This window comes from Bufo bufo, chromosome 3 (genome assembly GCF_905171765.1).
Source record: "Bufo bufo chromosome 3, aBufBuf1.1, whole genome shotgun sequence".
NCBI classification, from domain to species: domain Eukaryota; kingdom Metazoa; phylum Chordata; class Amphibia; order Anura; family Bufonidae; genus Bufo; species Bufo bufo.
This window is the reverse complement of record NC_053391.1, coordinates 160,691,355-160,715,047: the sequence shown is the minus strand read 5'-3', so window position 1 is coordinate 160,715,047 and position 23,693 is coordinate 160,691,355. Positions and strand designations below refer to the sequence as shown.

Sequence of the window (23,693 nt, the reverse complement as noted above, 5' to 3'; positions counted from 1 at the left end):
GTGAAAGTAGCCTTACAGTCCAAGCCTCATTCTTAATTTTATGTTAACACTTACAGATAGATTGCTGCCCTAGCCTGTGTATTGCTGTAGTAATCACATATACAGTATATGCTGGTTTAATTAAATTGAACAATGCCCCAAAAAATATATAATTCCAACCATGTGAAAACTGAATATACGGAAACAGCAGAATTAGGCCTAACCCTTAATGTCAATTTAACACTCATTGGTAAATTGTTACCCTAGCCTGTATATTAGTGTCCTGATCACTTATATGCTGGTTTAATTAAATTTAAATCCCCCCCCCCCAAAAAAAAACTTATAATTATTATTCCAAGCATGTTTAAATGGAATTCACAGAAACGGACCATTGAGGCACAACGCTCAATTTCTCATTAATATACACAAATAGATTTCTGCCCTACCCTGTGTATTTCTACAGTAATCACATATACAGTCATGTCCATAAATATTGGGACATCAACACAATTCTTAAATTTGAAATGAAACAAACAAGACGTGCTTTAACTGCAGACTGTCAGCTTTAATTTGAGGGTATTTACATCCAAATCAGGTGAACGGTGTAGGAATTACAACAGTTTGCATATGTGCCTCCCACTTGTTAAGGGACCAAAAGTAATGGAACAATTGGCTTCTCAGCTGTTCCATGGCCAGGTGTGTGTTATTCCCTTATTATCCCAATTACAATGAGCAGATAAAAGGTCCAGAGTTCATTTCAAGTGTGCTATTTGCATTTGGAGTCTGTTGCTGTCAACTCTCAAGATGAGATCCAAAGAGCTGTCATTATCAGTGAAGCAAGCCATCATTAGGCTGAAAAAATAAAACAAACCCATCAGAGAGATAGCAAAAACATTAGGCATGGCCAAAACAACTATTTGTAACATTCTTATAAAGAAGGAACCCACCGGTGAGCTCAGCAACACCAAAAGACCCGGAAGACCATGGAAAACAACTGTGGTGGATGACCGAAGAATTCTTTCCCTTGTGAAAAAAACCCCCTTCACAACAGTTGGCCAGATCAAGAACACTCTCCAGGAGGTAGGTGTATGTGTGTCAAAGTCAACAATCAAGAGAAGATTTTACCAGAGTGAATACAGAGGGTTCACCACAAGATGTAAACCATTGGTGAGCCTCAAAAACAGGAAGGCCAGAGTAGAGTTTGCCAAACAACATCTAAAAAAGCCTTCACAGTTCTTGAACAACATTCTATGGACAGATGAGACCAAGATCAACTTGTACAAGAGTGATGGGAAGAGAAGAGTATGGAGAAGGAAAGGAACTGCTCATGATCCTAAGCATACCACCTCATCAGTGAAGCATGGTGGTGGTAGTGTCATGGCGTGGGCATGTATGGCTGCCAATCGAACTGGTTCTCTAGTATTTATTGATGATATGACTGCTGACAAAAGCAGCAGGATGAATTCTGAAGTGTTTCGGGCAATATTATCAGCATTCAGCCAAATGCTTCGGAACTCATTGGACGGCGCTTCACAGTGCAGATGGACAATGACCCAAAGCATACTGCAAAAGCAACCAAAGAGTTTTTTAAGGGAAAGAAGTGGAATGTTATGCAATGGCCAAGTCAATCACCTGACCTGAATCCGATTGAGCATGCATTTCACTTGCTGAAGACAAAACTGAAGGGAAAATGCCCCAAGAACAAGCAGGAACTGAAGACAGTTGCGGTAGAGGCCTGGCAGAGCATCACCAGGGATGAAACCCAGCGTCTGGTGATGTCTATGTGTTCCAGACTTCAGGCTGTGATTGACTGCAAAGGATTTGCAACCAAGTATTAAAAAGTGAAAGTTTGATTTATGATTATTATTCTGTCCCATTACTTTTGGTTCCTTAACAAGTGGGAGGCACATATGCAAACTTTTGTAATTCCTACACCGCTCACCTTATTTGGATGTAAATACCCTCAAATTAAAGCTGACAGTCTGCAGTTAAAGCACATCTTGTTCGTTTCATTTTCAAATCCATTGTGGTGGTGTATAGAGCCAAACATGTTAGAATTGTGTTGATGTCCCAATATTTATGGACCTGACTGTATATGCTGGTTTAATCAGAATAATTAAATTAAACAATACCCCCCCCAAAAAAAAAAAATTACAACCGTGTAGAAATGGAATTCACAGAAACAGACGATTGAGGCATGACAACCAGTTTATTGTTATTACTCACAGAAAGGTAGTTTGGTGTACAACTGATACCACTATATCCTGGTTTAATTAAATTGAACAGGTCCCCCAATAATAACATTTCAAACTTGTGGAGAATTAAATGAATGTTAACGGATGATTAAGGGCCAAGCCTCATTTTCTTGTGTATTGCTGTAGTAAATATATGTATATATATATATATATATATATATATATATATACTGGTTTCATTAAATTGAACAAGTCCCCAAAAAATTGAGAATTTCAACTGTGTGGAAACTGAATATACAGAAATTAATGATTGAGGCCTGACCCTTAATATCACGTTAACACTCACAGGTAAATTGTTACCCCAGTGTGTATTGGTGTACTAATCACCTATACTGTATGCTGGTTTAATAACATTCAATAACTCCCCCCTCCAAAAAAAAATGGAAAAGAACTGTGTGTGTGTGTGGGGAGGGGAAAGGGGGGTTTGTGTGTAGATAATAAATGGATTTAGCCCTAATATGTTGTTCTCATTCAATGGTGTATACAGTTTTTCAACAAAAACAAAAAATAAAATATATATAAATTGTATTAAATATGTGAGGTAACCTGTGTAGGGATTTCCCAAATGGTAGCCTTCAGATAAATACACAGTAGCCTTTTAGTGGTTTGAAATCAAAGTAATAAATTATGTATTTTATTGTTGGCACACCACAATTCAACAGGCGGCAGTGATCAGCTTACTTCAGCCGACACTTAAAGAAAAACAATTCAGTCTCAAATCTGAACAAATCACAGAAGTTTTAGGGCACAGTACTGCACTACCCACGGAGTGGATAGGGACCTTGCTTTGTCCTTTGTCTCTCGGCAGAGACCCTCCAGTTTTCACTCGGCTCCAAAAACACACAGCTACACAGAGCTCCACGATCAGCCAGGTAGTCACACACCCCTGACCCTGCTGGCTGACTTTTTGTAAGCCCATCAAAACCTTGCCTGGACCGTGGGGAGTAGCCACCCGCCCAGCACTATGGCTACTCCCAATAAGAGCCGCCCCGGATTAGCTTTTCACAGCTATGCTAGCTACCAAAGTGTCCATCAGCAACTGCTGCAGACATATGCACTACTGGCTCCTACTTCACCGAGGCCAGGAACCTCGGTGACACATATCTTCCATCTTTGATGGTCCCTTGTGCCTTTCTACACCTGACATAGAGTTCTCACTAGTATTGTATATGCTATGCTAGATTGATGGTAGAACAGCCATTGGTATAGTTTTTGCATATTCCACCCCATCCCCCCAAAAAAAGGATTTCTGTAAAAATGTGGGGAAAAAACAGGTAGCTGCTTTTGAGGATTGTAGCAGCTGCAGATCTCTTAGGAGGCATAACCAGCCTCAGCAACTCACTTCTTCCTCCGTGGCTGTCATCTTACCTGTCTGTCTTTAATTGTACACACACAATTCTTCTTCTTTTTTGTAATCCTAGCCTTTTTCTTCACTCTCCCTGGCAATAGAATACAATCTTGATTGATTTCGGACTGTCCCTGATTGATCTTTAACTCACCCTGTCTTCTCAAGATTTTTTTCTGGCAGATGTTGTAAGACCTAACCATCCTCAATCACAGCCCAGCACAGAATGGCATTCTGCTCATTCTGCTAGGGCACGTTCCTGCCGGAAGCAGCACTGATTGACTCATCAGTGTCACAGTCATTACCTCTGGCTGTGACCTTCTGTCTATGCTCTCGCTGCAGCTCCGTTCCTGTGTATCATTTGTGGTTTTTTATGGGTTAACTCCCCTGTGTGTCTATTAGGAGTTAATCCTCTCTGTCTGCTCCATGGGTGTGGCCTCACTGCTGCACCCATGGAACCTGTATATAAGGCTGAGGTTTCCTCAGTTCTGTGTCAGCTCTCCTGGTGTGTGTTGTCTTGTCCGGCTCCTGTTTGTACTCACTCTACCATGCTGCTGACCCATGGGATCCGTGTCTGTCTGTCTGTGCTCTGTGGGTTTCCTACTTGTTAGTTCCCGTCCTCTTTCCTGTGTTTCTGTTATCCGTTCTGCCAGTTATGTTTTAGTTACCTTGTGTGTATTCATGTCTCTGTTCAGCAAGTCCTTGCTGCACCTTTCTTTGCAGCAGAGTGGCATGCGCAAGGCCATGCAGTTTACTACTGGTGGAGCAAGTCCTTCTCTGCTCATTGCCACTCCTGCTCCCTTGCGTGAACTCCTGCTTGTATTTTTAGTTACCTTGTGTGTATTCATATGTCTCTGTTCAGCAAGCCCTTGCTGCAGCGCGCCTAGCTGCAGAGTGCTATGCGCAAAGCCACTCAGTATACCACTGGTGGAGCTAGTCCTTCTCTGCTCATTGTCACTCCTGTTTCCTTGCTATGTACTCCTGCTTGTGTTATTAGTTGCCTGTTTGTATTTGCCTGTCTGTTATGTATGCCTATGTGCCGTCGGTACCTTCTGGTACCTGTCGTCCATTCGTTTCTGCTGTCACTATCTGGCAACTTCCTGCTGCAAAGTCTAACCCTACCATCTGGGGCCCTAGTGAATACCAGGAGTTGCTTAGTCACGCCCCTCTGGAGTATTACTAGACAGTGGCGCAGTGGGGGTTTTCTCCCACTGTGCTGATGGTACATAGAGCTCATGTTTTGTCTGTGCTGCCTTCACTGGTTTTTGTTTGTGCAATAAACTCTTATGTGTCTGTACCTGATTTCCGTTTGTTTATTGCTTGACGACGCGGTGGTCTCTCCTGGGACCTCCAACTCGTGACAGAATGAACAAGTCAACTTTCATAGAGTTTTTTTTGTTCTGTTTTCTGCTTATCTGTGGTGTGTGTGCATTCTGTATTTCCCTCTTTATGCTGCCTTTAGGTATCGGATTTGGTTGCCTTGGTGTACTGGCTGCGGTGTTTTCCGTGTATGCTGGTTACGAGGGGCGACGTCCGGTTTAGCCTTTTAGCTTGCAGTTCTGCCTACGGCCTTGTTTTCCTTTATTGGCGCAGGTATCTGCTTCTGGTCCTGGCCTCCGGAAGGGGGTGTCAGCATGTCTGACCAATCAGTTCTTGGCAGACATGCTATTCTCTGGAGGGAGAGTGGAGGGGGAGGTGTTAGCACACTGCAGTTCATCATGACTTTTGTGGCCGTGTAGGCTGGCTGCATTCCTCTTGGCGTACTGGCTGCGTTTACCGTGTAGGCTGGTTGCTAGGGGCTGCGTGCTGGCTGCGGTCGTCTTATGTGTTCTGCTTGTGTACCTCTGTACCCCTTTGATTCTGATTTTCTTTGTATTCCTGTCTGGTTCCTGTTCCTGGTCCCAATCCTCCGGAAGGGGGTGTCTGCATGTCTGGCCAATCAGTTCTTGGCAGACATGTCATTCTCCGGAGGGAGAGTGGAGGGGGAGGTAACTTCTTGGTGCGGTTCACTTGACGTGTATGCCGTGTTAGCTGGCTATCTTCCCCTGGCGTACTGGCTGCGGACCCTCCATGTAGGCTGGTTTTCAGGGGTTGGGCTGGTTGCGGTCATCGTGTGTGTGTTCCTGCCTATGTACCTCGTCACCCCTTTGATTTCTGTCCCCTTGCCTGGTTCTGTTTGGTTTGTTGCCCCACTTCCTCCCGTTTTCTGTTTGGGGGGGAGAGGGGGGGGCTTTGAGGGGTGGGAGTGTCACAGTCATTACCTCTGGCTGTGACCTTGTGTGTATTTATATGTCTCTGTTCAGCAAGCCCTTGCTGCAGCGCGCCTAGCTGCAGAGTGCTATGCGCAAGGCCACTCAGTATACCACTGGTGGAGCTAGTCCTTCTCTGCTCATTGTCACTCCTGTTTCCTTGCTATGTACTCCTGCTTGTGTTATTAGTTGCCCTGTTTGTATTTGCCTGTCTGTTATGTATGCCTATGTGCCGTCGATACCTTCTGGTACCTGTTGTCCATTCGTTCCTGCTGTCACTGTCTAGTTCACGCTCCAGAGTGGACCCTGGCAACTTCCTGCTGCAAAGTCTAACCCAACCATCTGGGGCCCTAGTGAATACCAGGAGTTGCTTAGTCACGCCCCTCTGGAGTATTACTAGACAGTGGCGCAGTGGGGGTTTTCTCCCACTGTGCTGACGGTACATAGAGCTCATGTTTTGTCTGTGCTGCCTTCCCTGTTTTTTGTTTGTGCAATAAACTCTTATGTGTCTGTACCTGATTTCCGTTTGTTTATTGCTTGACGACGCGATGGTCTCTCCTGGGACCTCCAACTCGTGACAATCAGGCTGTCTGTCAGCTTGGGAGCAAATCAGGGTATGCCTCCCCCACACTTCCTTTCAGAGTCATGTAAAACTATTCTTCTTCCTCCCTAGTGCTTTTTTCTCACTGACATGTGCACTAAAATGGTGCTACGTGCTGTTTTAGTGGATTCGTTTGAAACAAACCTGAAAATATTCAGGTTCATCTGATGTACAAAAAATAGCATAGTTCAGACCAAACCCGGTTCAGAGTGAACTGGTTTGCTCATACTTATTCCCCATCATTAGCATCTTAAGGACATACTGTATATCTTCACTGTGTCTTTTTTGGAGACTTTAAGCTGACCACACTTATTAGATCTACAGTATGTCAGCAAAACCCACTGATTTTGGCACGTTCGGCAGACCATCTAATGTGTATGTGGCCTCCCCGATTGCTGATGTGTGGGCAGATGAGGATCAGTCACGGTGGAATGAATGTCAGATGCCCAATTCTTTTGACCTTCCCAGAAAAACCATTGCCAGAGATGGCAGTAGTTTTCTCCTCACTCTCCATTAGATACACATGCATGCTATACTATCTAATATTTTATGTTGAGCAAATTTATTGTACAGTATGTACCTGAAAAAGAAAAATTATAATGTATGGATATCCTTCTTAAATCATATAAATTGTATAGGGTACATAAAAACATGAACAATATCAATGACAAGTATGGAGTACAATAATAGGGGAGATGAGAAAGGATTACCATATATATGAGCTGGTAGGGTGAGGGTATAAGACTCATGTCATAAGCCTGTCTTAGAAAAAAGCCTGCTGGATAAAGATGCTCTTAATTCACATAGGTGTCTTAATAGATTTAGTATATCATCTGGCTGCTCATATGCCAGAACCTGAAATTTATGCCGGGTAGGAGCAAGCGTAAATTTTAGTCTTATGCCACTCCCATAAATCACAGTAAAACAGTTTGGCTGTGGGAGGCTTCACCCTGCTGTTATGCCCCATCCACTTTTCTTGCCACTTTCTAAAAGTGGAAAAAGTTGCAATTATTGTGCAAATATGACGTGTGCCATAATTTGTGACTTTTTCATACGTTTTGTGGCATGAAAGCATTGACAAATATGAATATCACTGAGTGTAATGGTGCTTAAATAGAGGCCATGCTAATATGAACAAATATCACTGATGGCAAAGGCCTAAAACTTAACTTTTAATTGGTATAAAGATAAAAAAAAGACTCAAAATAAGGTCACGATAACTATCAAAGTGCAACACTGTCACTACAGTTATTATATTGATATGGCCACCAGTAATGACTCTAAATTCACAGTGAGTGGGGGGCTGAGACCATGGGACAATGCCTTAGGGGATACTCTCCCTAAATTTTCCCTTATATAGTCTTAGCCCAGAGATGCACATTAATCATAAGTGCACTCTGTCCCCGTTCCTAATCCTAATATGCCCTTACAAAACCCTATCAGGTGAGTAGGGGTGACAAAGTCCCAAGTCCCAATGCGTTTCCCCTTCCTATGCAAAGAAGGTTCATAAGAGAACCACATGCATCATTACAGACACAAAATTAAAGATGACCAATATGATAGGAGACATCATTCCTGGTGGAATAGTGATAGTTATCGTGACCTTATTTTGAGTCTTTTTTATCTTTATACCTATTAAAAGTTATGTTTTAGGCCTTTGTCCTCAGTAATATTCATTGACAAATGACAAACGGTGGCGTACATAGAGAAGTAAGGGCCCCATAGCAAGGATCAAACAGCCCCCACACACAGGACAGAAGGGTTTCTGCCTAAACCCTTTTCAATGACCCTTGGGCGATTATTCCACTGCCTTATCTGCTAAAAGTGATTCCTTTAGATTTAGAGGGTAGAGTCCTGACCATGGTTTCACCTCCAGTAGAAGAGGAGATAATCCCAACTAAGACTGGGCCCCCTCTTGCCCTGGGCACCATAGCAAACGCATGGTCTGCCGCTATGGTAGTTACGCCCCTGTTGACAAATATGCCCCAATAAGTATAACTCGATGGTCTAAACAGAGTTACTTATTAGGTCAGAAGTAAATGTCCTAGAGTCTATTGGTCACAAATGTGTTGCTAATAGGTATCTTTGGTGATGTTGCATACTGAAGGGGTTTCTTACATGGGACATTTATTATCCATCCAAATGATTGGTGATAAGTGTTTGATATTAGGGGGCCCCACTGCTAGGACTCCCACCAATCTCAAGAACAGATGTTTTGAATCCCCCGTCCCTTCGCATGTCCTTGATGTTGAGAACTTGGAATGAAGGAGCAGTCAAGCACACTACCAGTTTTATTTTCATTTACATTACAGGGCAAATTCTTGAGTCAGTTGATCAAGAAGGTTTAAGCAACATACTAACTTACTTCGCATCTGACCATGGTGCATACTTGGAAGGAATGGAGGCAAGTCCTGAACTGAGGGGTAGCAATGGAATTTATAGAGGTAAGGAACACCAGATGATAATGTTTTATATACATTGATCATTGTCTTTGCTAACATTCACATTTAGACCTGTGTCTTTAAAGGGGCACTTGAGCCTGAAAATATTTGTCATGTATCTACTGGAGACTGTAGATGATAAATCTTAGGTTGGTGGATATCAAACCACTGGAACAACCACTGATTTCCTGAAGCATTTCCATTAACACAGTGGCTAGAAGTGATTGTCAGTGAAGGTCGATGGTGCTCAGCACAACAGTCGAGCACAGCTCTTGACTGACTGTTTCTGTCAGTGCATTAGACTTTGAATGGAGTGATAAGGTGTCTGCTCAACTATTGCTCCATTCAGAATACTTCTATAGTCTTACCTCTGGGCTAAACGAAGGGGGAGGGGGGGGGTCCCTGTTCTAACAATAGGAGGAGGTACCACCCCTAACATATTTTGCAGTTATCACAGTTAGCAGACAGACAGTGTATGGGGAATTGGCCCAAGAGACAATTAAATGGTGTAGAGTAGAACACAAACAAGTCCTTTTGTCACCTTTATGGAGGTATCTATGACTAATGGGCTCCTCTTCTAAATGTACAGAACAACTTATACTGTAGCGCTACATAATATAATTTACAATTTGTCTTTGCCTTGTTTGTTCATACACTTGTTCAAAAAAGGTGGGCACCTCTGCTCTATTCTATACTTTTGACCTCTAAAAGGGCTTCTGCTTACATGCCGCTTGTCTAATTATCCAACTGTGCATACATATTCCTCTGGTCTGTACACATCATAGGTGGTAAAGGTATGGGAGGACTGGAAGGTGGGATACGAGTGCCAGGAATCCTTCGTTGGCCAGGTGTTCTTCCTGCAAATACTGTTGTTGATAAACCAACAAGTCTCATGGATATTTATACGACAATAGCTAAGCTTGGAGGAGGCACACCACCACAAGACAGGTAATAAAACGTAATCTAGTGTCTGTGAAGTGAGGGTTCATTGTGACAAATTATATGTCATCAGGTGTATGCGTTTTAGTCCACTGGTTCCAACAGGTTCTTTGAGATTATGTACAAATGTCTATCATGGCCCTTTTCAGACAAGTGAGTTCCATTCATCGGACTTGCAGCGTGAGTATGCAGCAGCTCCTGTCCTGACCTCCCAGCACTGACGGGGTCGCATAGCATTATATTGATTTATAATTCTATGGAATGTATTGGATAACACTGACAGCATTATGTCAGTGTTATGCAATACCTTCCAGAACTAATGGGGGGGCAGCCAATAGCAAACAGCGATGGGGACGAGCCGTGTGTTTTGATCTGCACAACGGGGAGATGTAGTGGCAACCGTGCGGGGACCAGGAGCAACACGGGTGTCGGGGAGCAGGGTAAGTATACCCTATATGAAGTGCCCTGGCATTGGGGGGAGGGGAATTATAGGGGTTGAAAAACCCTGTTAACTACAATCCTGGTCATTTAACCCCTTACAGTATCTAGCCACTTAGTGGTTCTACACCTGGTCATTTCAGGCATAGATTTAATTTTCTGGCTTTAACCCTTTTAAAATCGAGTGATTTTCTGTGTTTAATTTTTTACTCCTTGTCTTCCCAGGGCCAAACCTTTTTTATTTTTCTATTCACATAGCTGTATTATCACTTGTTTTTTGTGGAGCAAGTTATACTTTCTAATAGCAATATTTCATATTTCATACAATGTAGAAGCAGGAACAATGCTGCCAAAGTTTTATGGCTTTCGTTTTTACTAAGTTCCCTATGCAGTAAAAATTACCTGTTACTTCCATTCTCCAGATTAGTACAATTCCAGAGATACCACATTTTTATAGTTTTTCTTGTTATAATACTTTTTAAAAAATTTTTTTACTTTGGAACTTTGGTTTTGTGTTTGCATTGCCATGTTCTGACCCGATAACTTTTTTCTGCCTACATCTACAGGGATATGTGAAGGCTCACTTTTTGCGGGGTGATCTGAAGTTTTCATTGATACCATTTTGGAGTGTGTATGACTTTGTGAGCACTATTTATTTTTTGGGGAGGTGAAATAGCTAAAACAATCAGCCCATTTAGATTTTTTTTCCCCCTGTTCACCATATGAGATAAATATTTTAATATTTTAATAGTAATGGTGTTTTGGGATGTGGCAATACTAATGATGTTTATTGTTTTTATTGCTTATTTATTTTTAATATTAGAAAAGTGGGTGATTTAAAATTTGTGAAAGGGTAGGCTCACATCTGCGGTAACCATATGCAGTAGAATGTTCCCCATATCCGGCATTGCCGGATATTGACGTCCACTGCCGGATCCCATAGACTGTGGGGGAGATTCAGCAAAACTGGTGTAAAGGAAAACTTGCTTTTAGTTGTCCATAACAACGAATCAGACTCCACCTTTAACTTTTCAAAGGACAAAATTTAAGGTGAAATCTGATTGGTCTTCTTTTACACCAGCTTTGATAACATTTCTCTTGTATTTTTATTATAGAAAGTTGGTTATTTTTTATATGTTTAGAAACTCTTTTTATTTTTTCTTTAGGCTATCTATGTATGATCTTCAGTAACCTTATCCAGTAGACTGTTCTGACAGTTGTCCAACCTTTAAGTGGGTTTTAAATAACCTCCTCAACTAGCAGGACCTGTGAAGGGAAACATACTTACCTGCTTTGTGGGTCCACTACTGTTCTCACTATGCATCAATCTCCACATGTAATCTTCCTGCATAGACATGGGTCACATGTACCGCTACAGTCAATGACTGACTGCAGCAGTAACACTTTCTCAAGCTGTATGTCAATGTCACCGTTGTGGTCAGTCATTGGCTGCAGCAGCACAGATTATACACACATACCCCGTCCATGTTGGAAGTTTATATGTGGGAACCGAAGTACAGGGAAGACAGTAGTATACCTACAATGCTGGAACCAAGAATAGTTGAGCAAGTAAGAAAGGTATGCTTCTCTGATGGGTCCTGCTGAGTGGCTAGGGGTTTATTTAAAAGCCACTTAAGCTGGCAATACACAATAGTCTTTTGTCAGTCAAACCCACTGAGAATAGTTCAGCCGACACACATATGTGTGTGAGGAGCTCCCAATACGCCCCTGACAGACGATGACAGGTGAGACAAGGATCAGGTCAAATGAATTTTTGCCAGATCCTTTTGTTCTCCAGAGAGATGTAGCCACCAGAAGTGTCTGGCGGTAGCTTTCTCTGCTTTTCCCATAGAACACTGAGATAGAAACATAGAAACATAGAATGTGTCGGCAGATAAGAACCATTTGGCCCATCTAGTCTGCCCAATATACTGAGTACTATGGATAGCCCCTGGCCCTATCTTATATGAAGGATGGCCTTATGACTGTGTGACCGTATAATTGTATGGGAAAGCCAGGAGAGAGTCAATAGAGATAGTTGTTATTGACGTGTATGGTCAGCTTTAGACTTAATGAACCATGTGGTCTTTCTGTTTTTATTACACGTATTACCAAAATATTATCTATGGTTTCAGAATAATTGATGGAAAAGATATCATGCCACTTCTGCAAGGACTTGTACCTCACTCTGATCATGAATATATGTTTCACTACTGTGATGATTACCTGCACGCAGTTCGATGGCAACAGACCAGCAGTAAGTACAGAAAATTATGTTTTGTATCTTTCAAACATGATGAGGGAACACAGCTCTGGAGTACCACTGGAAAAAGAAATAAGGAAACTGCCTTAGTTTCCATAATTTTTCTGATACAAAGGACTTTTGATCAAGTCTTGGACAGTGTGTGCCATGATGTTTTAGGGTTCCAGTTCTGCTGTCTTCTTGGTTTATTGTTTTTTGTCCTTCAAAGCCACACAAGTTAAAGGGGCCAACTCTAGATGAGCAGAGGGGTGTAACAGTCGCGTACACACACACACACAGGGGGGAGGTGACTACTGCGCCCCTCCCTCACCCCTGGCCCTGCCTACTTGCCTCGCAAGTCCTAATGACAGGGGACAACTGGACGGCAATCCCTAGCTTGGAATAAGTGCAGGGACGACAGACAAACAACAGAACGTGAACGGACCGAGTCAATACCAGCAAGCAGAGAATTGTCAGGAGAAGCCAGGGTCATAAATACCAGGAGAGTCGTGAAGTACCAAAGGAGTCAGCAGAGGATCGTCAGGAGGAAGCCGGGGTCAGAATACCAGGAGAGCAGCAAAGTACACAAGGAGCAGGCAGAGGATCGTCAGGAATTCAGCAGGAGGTAAGTATGCCAGGAAAGACAAAATCGCAGGTGGAACCTAAATAACAGGCAATCTGTCGCCAGCAGACTGCCTGTTTAAATAGGGAGCCAGAGGGGTCATGTGACGTGGCCAGCGTCACATGACTCCACACAGACTACACAGCCGAGCGCCGAGTGATCAGCTCGGTGCTCAGCCATAAAACCATTCGCATGAATGCACATAGATGCACGAGGAGCGCGCATAGTATTATCAGGAGCGCGGGCGACGCTGGACGCGCTGATGATGCGCGTGCGCTCTGGACGTGCCCGCCTCCTAGACGGCGCCGTGACAAGGGGCAGCTGGGTGCCTTGCAGTGCATGGAATAGTTTAAAAAAAGTATACAGTGCAGAAACCAGTGACGTGTCTACCTCATGCTTAAAGAGGACCTTTCACTAGTTTAAAAACTAAAAACTAACTATATCAGTGGGCAGAGCGGCGCCCAGGGGTCCCCCTGCACTTACTAGTATGTCTGGGCGCCGCTCCGTTCGCCCAGTATAGGCTCCGGTGTCTGTAGCTCCCTCTGTTGTACTGGGCGGAGTTTTTGTATTAGGGTTGTCCCTTGCTGCAGTGCTGGCCAATCGTAGTGCACAGCTCATAGCCTGGGACTCAGACCTGGCTGTTTCTGAGCCTGTGGACTGTGACTCTTAAGAAGCACAGCCAGATAGAAGGCTGGCTAAGCATGCTGAGAGCTGTGTCCATAAATCATAACAGCACTATGAAAATTACTGACTGGCTAAGCATGCTGAGAGCTCAGTCTAAATAACATAACACATTAAAGAAATTACTGTTTCTAGCTGCTAGTCCACAGCAGCTAGAAACAGTAATTTCTTTAAAGGGATTCTGTCACCAGGTTTGACCCCTGTCAGCTAAAAATATGCTGATGTTCAGGGCGTCTTCACGATTCCTAATGTGGGCTTATAAATGTCATCTGTGGGCTTATTTATCTAAAAAACAGCTTTTACTAACCTGTCAGTCAAACAAATAAGGTGCCCAAGGGGATGTTAATGGATGCAAGGTGCCGGCCGCACCCACCGCCGTTCGTGCCCAGCGCCGCCTTTCCGGACTTCTGCACTGCCTCCTAATCCTCTGTGCCGCCTCTCGCTCTCCCTCCCTCCCCCCTCCTTCTGCTGTAAGATCTCGCGCTTGCGCACAGGGCTCTGCCTGATGCGCCCGTGCAGACTTCTCCATTTGGCTTCTTACAGCGAAGTGCGCATGCGCCGGCACTTCGCTCAACCCCTGTATGCGCAAGATCTTACAGCAGGAGGAGGGGGGAGAGAGGGAGAGCGAGAGGCGGCACAGAGGATTAGGAGGCGGCGCAGAAGTCCGAAAAGGCGGCGCTGGGCACGAACGGCGGCGGGTGCGGCCGCCACCTTGCATCCATTAACATCCCCTTGGGCACCTTATTTGTTTGACTGACAGGTTAGTAAAAGCTGTTTTTTAGATAAATAAGCCCACAGATGACATTTATAAGCCCACATTAGGAATCGTGAAGACGCCCTGAACATCAGCATATTTTTAGCTGACAGGGGTCAAACCTGGTGACAGAATCCCTTTAATGTGTTATTTTATTTAGACACAGCTCTCAGCATGCTTAGCCAGCCTTCTATCTGACTGGCTAAACATGCTGAGTGCTGTGTCCATAAATCATAACATAGCTCTATGAAAATTACTGTTTCTAGCTGCTGTTGTCCACAGTCCACAGCAGCTAGAAAACAGTAATCTTCATAGTCATGTTAAATGATCACTATAGTGTCAGGAAAACAAAGCGGTTTTCCTGACACTATAGTGCCCTGAGGGTGCCCCCACCCTCAGGGTCCCCCTCCCGTGGTCCCGCTCCATGCTGCCAAGATAGACGCCAAATGAAGGGGTAGTTGCAGGAACAAAATACTTTAATGGTATCGATAAAATATATATGTAATTAAGACACTGAGTGCAGTTCCATAAAAAGGCCCAGCAAAATCCTCAGCACTAGGCCCATGAGGCTCTTAATTCGGCCCTGGTTAGCGCATCTCACACCCCACTGCTGATCAGCTTTGGGTGGCTGATCAGTGAGTTTGAATATTTTTTTCACATTTTTTGCCCTTTTTTTTTGTCTGTTAGGTTAAGGGTAAGTTCGTGAACACCCGTGCCCCCACACACACGCACACCAAATAAAGTTTAACACGCACGCACACACACACTCCCCTATGGCCCGCTGGATGTTCTCGGCCGAGGAGGCATACGCCCAGCTTGCCTCCGAGTCCTAGAGTCCCAGTGAGGACGAGGATGACCCCACTTTCCTTTTGTCATCCGCGTCTTGGCCAGGCGGAGCAAGGGGACCGCCATGCTAGGGACCCTGTGGCCCACACTAGTATGAGCAGCTCTGGAGCTCGTACTAGTTTTCCGGCCAACCAGTTAAGTGCACCGGAGCCCCCTGCCAGTGAACTTGTCTTGTGTACCCCAGAGCATTTTAAGCCAGGAATCCAGATTTCCACAGTGGGCTTCACAGAATACGACTATTTTAGTCTTTTTTTCAGTGACCACTTTGTAAACCTGATGGTGGAGCAGACGAACCTGTACGCCCAACAGTTCGTTGCTCAACACCCGGGCTCCTTTTTGGCTAGGGCTGGTGGCTGGACTCCGGTCAGTGCAGCCGAGATGAGGACGTTTTGGGGCCTCGTGCTGCACATGGGCCTAGTCAAGAAACCTAGTGTCAGGCATTACTAGAGTGGCGACATCCTCTACCAGACCCCACTTTACAGTACGGCCATGACACGTACCCGGTTTGAGGCCATCCGGAAATGCCTGCATTATGCAGATAATGTAGCATGTTCCCCCCAAGGTGATTCTGCCTATGACCGCCTGTACAAAATCAGGCCGGATAAGGGTTACCACCTGTACGTGGATAACTTTTATACTAGTATCCCCTTGTTCCAGTCCCTCACCGCCAGATCCACGTCCGCTTGTGGGACCGTGCGGAAAAATCAACGTGGCCTCCCTACCCACCTGTCACGGCCTCGGTGCGTGCCGCGACATTTTCGCCGCACATGCTGGTTGCAACTTGTTTTTATGAATGTGTGTGCGCTTTCCCTTTTAGGATGTTTCCTTTCCCTGCTTTGGTGTGCACGGGGTTAAGGTGTGCTTGGTAGGTGTGGTGGGTGTGACCTCAGGCCTCCTATATGTTGGTGTGGTGGAGCCTGAGTGTCAGTTTGGTTTGTTTGTCAGCTTGGTGTGGAGCTCTGCTCCTGGGCTGAATGATACTGTCTGTGTGAGCTATCCTTATTTGTTATTTTGTATATCTTGCTTTGTCTGTTGTCCCCTCCGGTGTGTTTCTGTCATTCCTCCCCCCACCTGGTGTATGTAGTTTTGGTGCGGGTTTTGCTTGGAGGTTTGATTGTTGTATGTGGCTCCGAAAGGGGCGGGCTTTCCCGGAGGGGTTTAAGCGAAGACTCGCCTGTGGGCTTTGAGCCACCTTCCATCATGGCTACGGCAGGTAAGTGAGGATTGCATAGTTATGTTACTGTGTAACTTACCTGCTGTACTGTTTAGCCCATGGCCTTTTATCCTGCTTGTCACTGGGCCGTTTGAGACACCATTCATCCGTGGTGTTGGATGAATGGGTGGTCTCTGCAGTGTCATTAGGCCTAGGGCTTTGTAGGGATAGTAGGGTCAAAGGTTGGTGAGCATGAGCCCCCTTACCTTCTGAGGCGGCTCATGCGGTAGGAGTCTAAGGTGAGTTCAGGGTTGTGCTAGGTGGTGACCTGCTCCCTTCCTTCCTATCTGGCATGGTAGTCTCTGCCTTTGCACGGTGGGGGGTTTTCCCCACTCCCCGTCGTGACACCACCCGCTCCAGGTACCAAACCCCAGGGGTGCGACCCGTGCCCTTACCAGTTGAAACCTGTTGCTGGTCAGATATAAGGACAAGAGGGATGTCCTTGTACTGTCCACAATTCACGGTAACGGCATCACCCCTGTCCCTGTGCGAGGTACCGCGGCAACGGTCCTCAAGCCCGATTGTATCGTCGACTACAATCGGTATATGGGAGGAGTTGATTTCTCTGATCAAGTCCTCAAGCCATATAATGCCATGCGCAAAACCCGGGTATGGTACAAGTACAAAAAAGTTGCGGTCTACTTGGTACAGGTTGCCTTGTACAACTCTTTTGTGCTGTCCGGGAGCTCTGGCAACACAGGGACATTTCTTCAGTTCTATGAGGCAGTCCTCAAGGCCCTGATCTTTTCTGACCGGGAAAGAGCAGGCCGGAGTACTTCTGGAACTGGAGGCGCCCGGATTGTCCCTGGCCAACACTTTCCAGGTGTGGTCCCCCATACTGGAAAGAAGGGACGAACCCAAAAAAAAGTGCAGAGTGTGTCACAGGAGGTGGATACGGAAGGACAACACTACTCATTGTGACACGTGCCCCGATCATCCGGACCTCTGGACGGTTGCTTCAGGGAGTACCACACTTCCATGGAGTACTAAATTTATATCCCAATTTAGCCACTGACAATCGGATAAAAAACTATGGTTCTCAGACTTGAGACACTAAAACAAAAAAAAATTGGAGATAGTAAAATGTTTTTTTTTTGTTTATAAAAAGATAATATCGTGTAAAACATAAATAAATAAAAAAAAAGTAGACATACAGTAGGTGAACCCGATTTTGTGTCAATCTCGCTCTCTTTCTTGGCGAGATTGAGCACCTACGAGCCCCATCGCGGGAGCCAGCGCCGAGCTGGCTTGCCGCGATGGAGACAGAGCCGTCATAGAAGCGACGGGAGATCCGACTTGGATTCCCGCCAATTCTACACGTGTGCGGCGTTTGTTATGAATCCTGAGGGGGAAGTCCCCGCCGGATTTTAAATAAAAATCCGGCATGGGTCCCCCCCTCAGGAGCATACCGGGCCCTTAGGTCTGTTATGGGTTGTAAGGAGAGCCCCCCCTACGCCGAAAAAAACGGCGTAGGGGGTCCCCCTACAATCCATACCAGACCCGTATCCAAAGCACGCTACCCGGCCAGCCAGGAAGGGAGTGGGGACGAGCGAGCGCCCCCCCCCCCCTCCTGAGCCGTACCAGGCTGCATGCCCTCAACATGGGGGGGTTGGGTGCTCTGGGGCAGGGGGCGCACTGCGGCCCCCCCACCTCAGAGCACCCTGTCCCCATGTTGATGAGGACAGGGCCCCTTCCCGACAACCCTGGCCGTTGGTTGTCGGGGTATGCGGGCGGGAGGCTTATCGGAATCTGGGAGCCCCCTTTAATAAGGGGGCCCCCAGATACCGCCCCCCCACCCTAAGTGAATGAGTATGGGGTTCTCCTTCTGTCTTCTCCGCTATCCGGGGGGTCTTCTCAACTCTCCGGGGTTCTCCTTCTGTCTTCTCCGCTATCCGGGGGGTCTTCTCAACTCTCCGGGGTTCTCCTTCTGTCTTCGCCGCTCTCCGTTGTTGACTCGGCGCACCCCGGTTCTTCGTCTCGCGAGACTCGGCGCACCCCGGTTCTTCGTCTCGCGAGACTCGGCGCACCCCGGTTCTTCGTCTCGCGAGACGTCTCGCGAGACGAAGAACCGGGGTGCGCCGAGTCTCGCGAGACGAAGAACCGGGGTGCGCCGAGTCAACAACGGAGAGCGGCGAAGACAGAAGGAGAACCCCGGAGAGTTGAGAAGACCCCCCGGATAGCGGAGAAGACAGAAGGAGAACCCCGGAGAGTTGAGAAGACCCCCCGGATAGCGGAGAAGACAGAAGGAGAACCCCGGAGAGTTGAGAAGACCCCCCGGATAGCGGAGAAGACAGAAGGAGAACCCCGGAGAGTTGAGAAGACCCCCCGGATAGCGGAGAAGACAGAAGGAGAACCCCGGAGAGTTGAGAAGACCCCCCGGATAGCGGAGAAGACAGAAGGAGAACCCCGGAGAGTTGAGAAGACCCCCCGGATAGCGGAGAAGACCCGTCGGAATAGCAGAAGAAGAAGAGCCCCCCCTGGTAAAAGAGCTAATAAAGAAGACAGGGGGCGGCCTTCGGAGCAGAAAAATAAAATATTTTAATACACTGTGTGGTTTATTTGTGTTTTTACCACTTTTCTTGCAGGTGAATGGGTAGGGGTACGATGTACCCCATACTCATTCACTTAGGGTGGGGGGGCGGTATCTGGGGGCCCCCTTATTAAAGGGGGCTCCCAGATTCCGATAAGCCTCCCGCCCGCATACCCCGACAACCAACGGCCAGGGTTGTCGGGAAGGGGCCCTGTCCTCATCAACATGGGGACAGGGTGCTCTGAGGTGGGGGGGCCGCAGTGCGCCCCCTGCCCCAGAGCACCCAACCCCCCCATGTTGAGGGCATGCAGCCTGGTACGGCTCAGGAGGGGGGGGGCGCTCGCTCGTCCCAACTTCCTTCCTGGCTGGCCGGGTAGCGTGCTTTGGATACGGGTCTGGTATGGATTGTAGGGGGACCCCCTACGCCGTTTTTTTCGGCGTAGGGGGGGCTCTCCTTACAACCCATAACAGACCTAAGGGCCCGGTATGCTCCTGAGGGGGGGACCCATGCCGGATTTTTATTTAAAATCCGGCGGGGACTTCCCCCTCAGGATTCATAACAAACGCCGCACACGTGTAGAATTGGCGGGAATCCAAGTCGGATCTCCCGTCGCTTCTATGACGCGCTTGCTGGGATGTGCTGTCACTATTCCAGTGAGTGCGAGATCTCGGCACCATGTCGCCGAGTATCAGCGCGACGCTGTCGTGCTAAAAGCACAATATCACAAACACCTACTGTATTAGGTATCGCCACGTCCATAAGAATATGCTCTATAAAAATACCCCATGACCTAACCCCTCAGATGAACACAGTCAAAAAAATAAGATAAAAACGGTGCAAAAAAAAGGTATTTTTTTGTCACCTTACATCACAAAAATTGTAATAGCAAGTGATCAAAAAGTCATATTCCCCCCAAATGAATGCCAATAAAACTGTCCTCTTATCCCGCAAAAAATGAGCCCCTTCCTAAGATAATCGGCAAAAAAAAAAAAAAAAAACTGGAGATACTAAAATGTATTTATTTTTGTTTATAAAAGGATAATATGTTGTAAAACATAAATAAAATAAAAAAGTAGACATATTAGGTATCACCGCGTCCGTAAGAATCTTCTCTATAAAAATACCCCATGATCTAACCCCTCAGATGAACACGGTCAAAAAAATTGAATAAAAACGGTGCCAAAACAGCAATTTTTTTTCCAGTAACAAAGCAGGGGTTAACAGCCAAACAAAACTTATTATTTATTACCCTGATTCTGCGTATTACAGAAACACCACATATGTGGTCGTAAACTGCTGTATGACCAAACGGCAGGGAGCAGAAGGAAAGGAACGCTGTATGGTTTCTGGAAGGCAGATTTTGATGGGCTTTTTTTTTTTGGCACCATGTCCAATTTGAAGCCCCCCTGATGCACCCCTAGAGTAGAAACTCCATAAAAGCGACCCCATCTAAGAAACTACACCCCTCAAGGTATTCAAAACTGATTTTACAAACTTTATTAAGCCTTTAGGTGTTCCTCAACAGTTTATGGCAAATGGAGAGGAAATTTCAGAATTTAAATTTTTAGTAACCTTGTCTCACAAAAATGTAATATAGATAAACCAAAAATCATATATACCTTAAAAATAGTCCCAACAAAACTGGCACCTTATCCCATAGTTTCCAAAATGGTGTAACTTTTATGGAGTTTCTACTCTAGGGGTGCATCAGGGGGGCTTCAAACGGGACATGGTGTAAATTAACCAGTCCAGCAAAATCTGCCTTCCAAAAACTACACGGCACACCTTTCCCTCTATGCCCCCTACCGTGTGCACGTACAGTAGTTTACGGCCACATATGGTGTGTTTATGCAAATTACAGAATTGGGGGAATAAATATAACATCTTGTTTGGCTGTTAAACCTTGCTTTATTACTGGAAAAAATTGATTAAAATTGAAAATTTGCCCAAAAATTGAAATTCTCAAATTTGATCTCCATTTGCCAATAACTCTTGTGCAACACCAAAAGGGTTAACAAAGTTTGTAAAATCAGTTTTGTATACCTTGAGGGGTGTAGTTTCTTAGATGGGGTCACTTTTATGGAGTTTCTACTCTAGGGGTGCATCAGGGGGGCTTCAAATAGGACATGGTGTAAATAAACCAGTCCAGCAAAATCTGCCTTCCAAAAACCACACAGTAGTTTAACGACGGGTTAATGACGTTGGTAAAATCTGTTTTGAATACCTTGAGGGGTGTAGTTTCTAGAATGAGGTCATTTTTGGGTGGTTGCTATTAGGTAAGCCTCACAAAGTGACTTCAGACCTGAGCTGGTCCCTAAAAATTGGGTTTTTGAAAATTTCTGAAAAATTTCAAGATTTGCTTCTAAACTTCTAAGCCTTGTAATGTCCCCAAAAACTAAAATGTCATTCCCAAAATGATCCAAACATGAAGTAGACATATGTGGAATGTAAAGTAATAACTTTTTTTGGAAGTATTACTATGTATTATTGAAGTAGAGAAATTGAAACTTGGAAATTTGCAAATAGGTCACTTTAATGGTGACACATTCCCATAGTAGATGCTTAAATCACTGCAAAAGGTACACCACAATGATATACAACTGACAATACTGGCTAATCCCTCAGGCTGATGTTAAAAACTTAGACTTTAGCCAATGTATTCCAGTCAGGAACACAATGGAGCCCTTTTGCACCACCGTCACGGTATCTTAGTGTGGCATGGGTCCTACCACTAGACTACCTATGGTGTGTGAGCACGGTCTGAATGGTACTAAGATCTAACTCACAGCCAAGCTCCCACATAGTAGATGCTATAGAGAGTAAAGGCTGAGGGGTACACTTGTGTGGGGAAAAATATGATGGTGGCTTTCTTTTGTCCAGTTTTTTTTTTCAAAAAAATCCCAGGGTTCTTTTAGAGGATCTGATGCAGAGCTATAGTGAGAGCCTCTTAAATAAGCTCTTGTTTAGGCAGCCTTTACACGCACTAACCAATACCATATGGGGCCGAATAAGCATAACTACGAACATTTATCCCAGTACATGTTACATTATGTTTACTGGTCTTCTCCTGTTAACATGGGGGATCTGCTGCTGACCAGAAAGCATTTTTATGCTTCTATAACTTATCTGATCAGCCAACAAACAAACATATAAGGGTTGGGTCACACACATGTTCCTTTTTAATTGGTACATAAAAGCCATACAAATTGACTTAGAAATTCCAGACAATAAATTAACAGAAATAGAGGCACAAAAGACATTTAATGTAAATTTGTCCCTAGTTTTGCTATTGGCTTTATTAATTCATCTAATGCGTGTGAATGATGGTGTCGAGAGCGGTGACTTCAAGATCTCTGTCTGCAGTTTATAGGCATACATGTAATAATACGATATTTGTGTTATCAGGTGACACTGTTTGGAAGGTTCATTATTTTTCTCCAAAGTTCAGTTCAGAAGGAGCCGGGGCATGTTATCAATCTAAGCTGTGCGCCTGTAGCGGTGAAAAGGTGATCTATCATGTTTCGCCACTGCTTTATAATCTCTCCAGTGATCCTTCAGAGAAGAATCCTCTCCCTAATGATTCAGGACTATACAAAGAGGTGCTGCAAACCGTACAGAGGGCTGTTGAACGCCATAATGCAACTCTACAAGCAGTACCCCTGCAGCTGTATGGATTAAACAATGCATGGAAGCCTTGGCTGCAGCCATGTTGTGGACCTTTTCCATTTTGTTGGCGCAATAAAGAAAATGCTAAGTAATTGTCTTATAGAAGTTTTTCTATTAAATAAAGTAAATGTAATAAATTAATAAACTTGGCATATAATGTAGTTATAGTTTTAGTTACAAATGATTGTGAGGATATACTTTGTAAAACTATTAAAAATTTATATTTTATTTTTAGTCATTTTGTATTAATTTACATACATTCCGCTAGAAATGGGACATGTCCTAAATTTGCTCGCAACATGCAGACAGCGGACCCATTAAAGTCAATCAGATTTTTTTAAATATATTTTTTAAAACATTGGTGACTTTAAAAGGGTTCTCCAGGCTTTTAATATTTATGACCTATACTCAGGATAGGTCATCAATATCAAATCTGTGGGGGTCCAACACCCCGCTTCCTCGCCGATCTGATGTTGATTACCTATCCTGAGGATTTCTAGCCTGTTTGCCGCCTTTATATTGGATTGCACCAACAACTATACCACCACCAGCAAAGTGTAATTTTGTTATATGCAAAAACTGGTATGTTCATGTAATGTGCCTGGTTGTCCAGCAGGTGGCAGTGTGTTTGGCAGAGATCTCTAGTCAGAATGGAACTTACCATTCCAATCTCCCCCTTTTTGGGCCTAGTCCCACTTCCTACCAAGCAAGGGGCTGCAGGAAGCTGTAGTTAGTTGAGAGCTGGAAGGAGACCAAACAACATGGCTCAGTGAGGGAGTGTTCTCCCCTCCTGCAGCAGGAGTCTTCCAGGGAAAGTAGATTAAGCTCACAGTACTTTTGCATACAAATACCATTTATTACCACCACAATCATACTAACACATTTATTATA

The 23,693-nt window shown here is 44.9% G+C and overlaps 1 protein-coding gene across 2 annotated transcripts in view; it reads left to right on the top strand.

Annotated features, from left to right (window-relative positions):
* Nucleotides 1-23,024, top strand: part of LOC120994877 (arylsulfatase H-like) — a 53,895-nt gene extending 30,871 nt beyond the window's left edge. For both annotated transcript variants that reach the window (XM_040423748.1, XM_040423749.1), the window contains 4 exons: nt 8,742-8,873; nt 9,656-9,818; nt 12,383-12,504; nt 22,542-23,024. In XM_040423748.1, the coding sequence (XP_040279682.1) occupies nt 8,742-8,873; nt 9,656-9,818; nt 12,383-12,504; nt 22,542-22,894 (770 nt within the window). In that variant the 3' untranslated portion in view covers nt 22,895-23,024. The remainder of the gene's footprint in view (nt 1-8,741; nt 8,874-9,655; nt 9,819-12,382; nt 12,505-22,541) is intronic.
* Nucleotides 23,025-23,693: the final 669 nt, after the last annotated feature.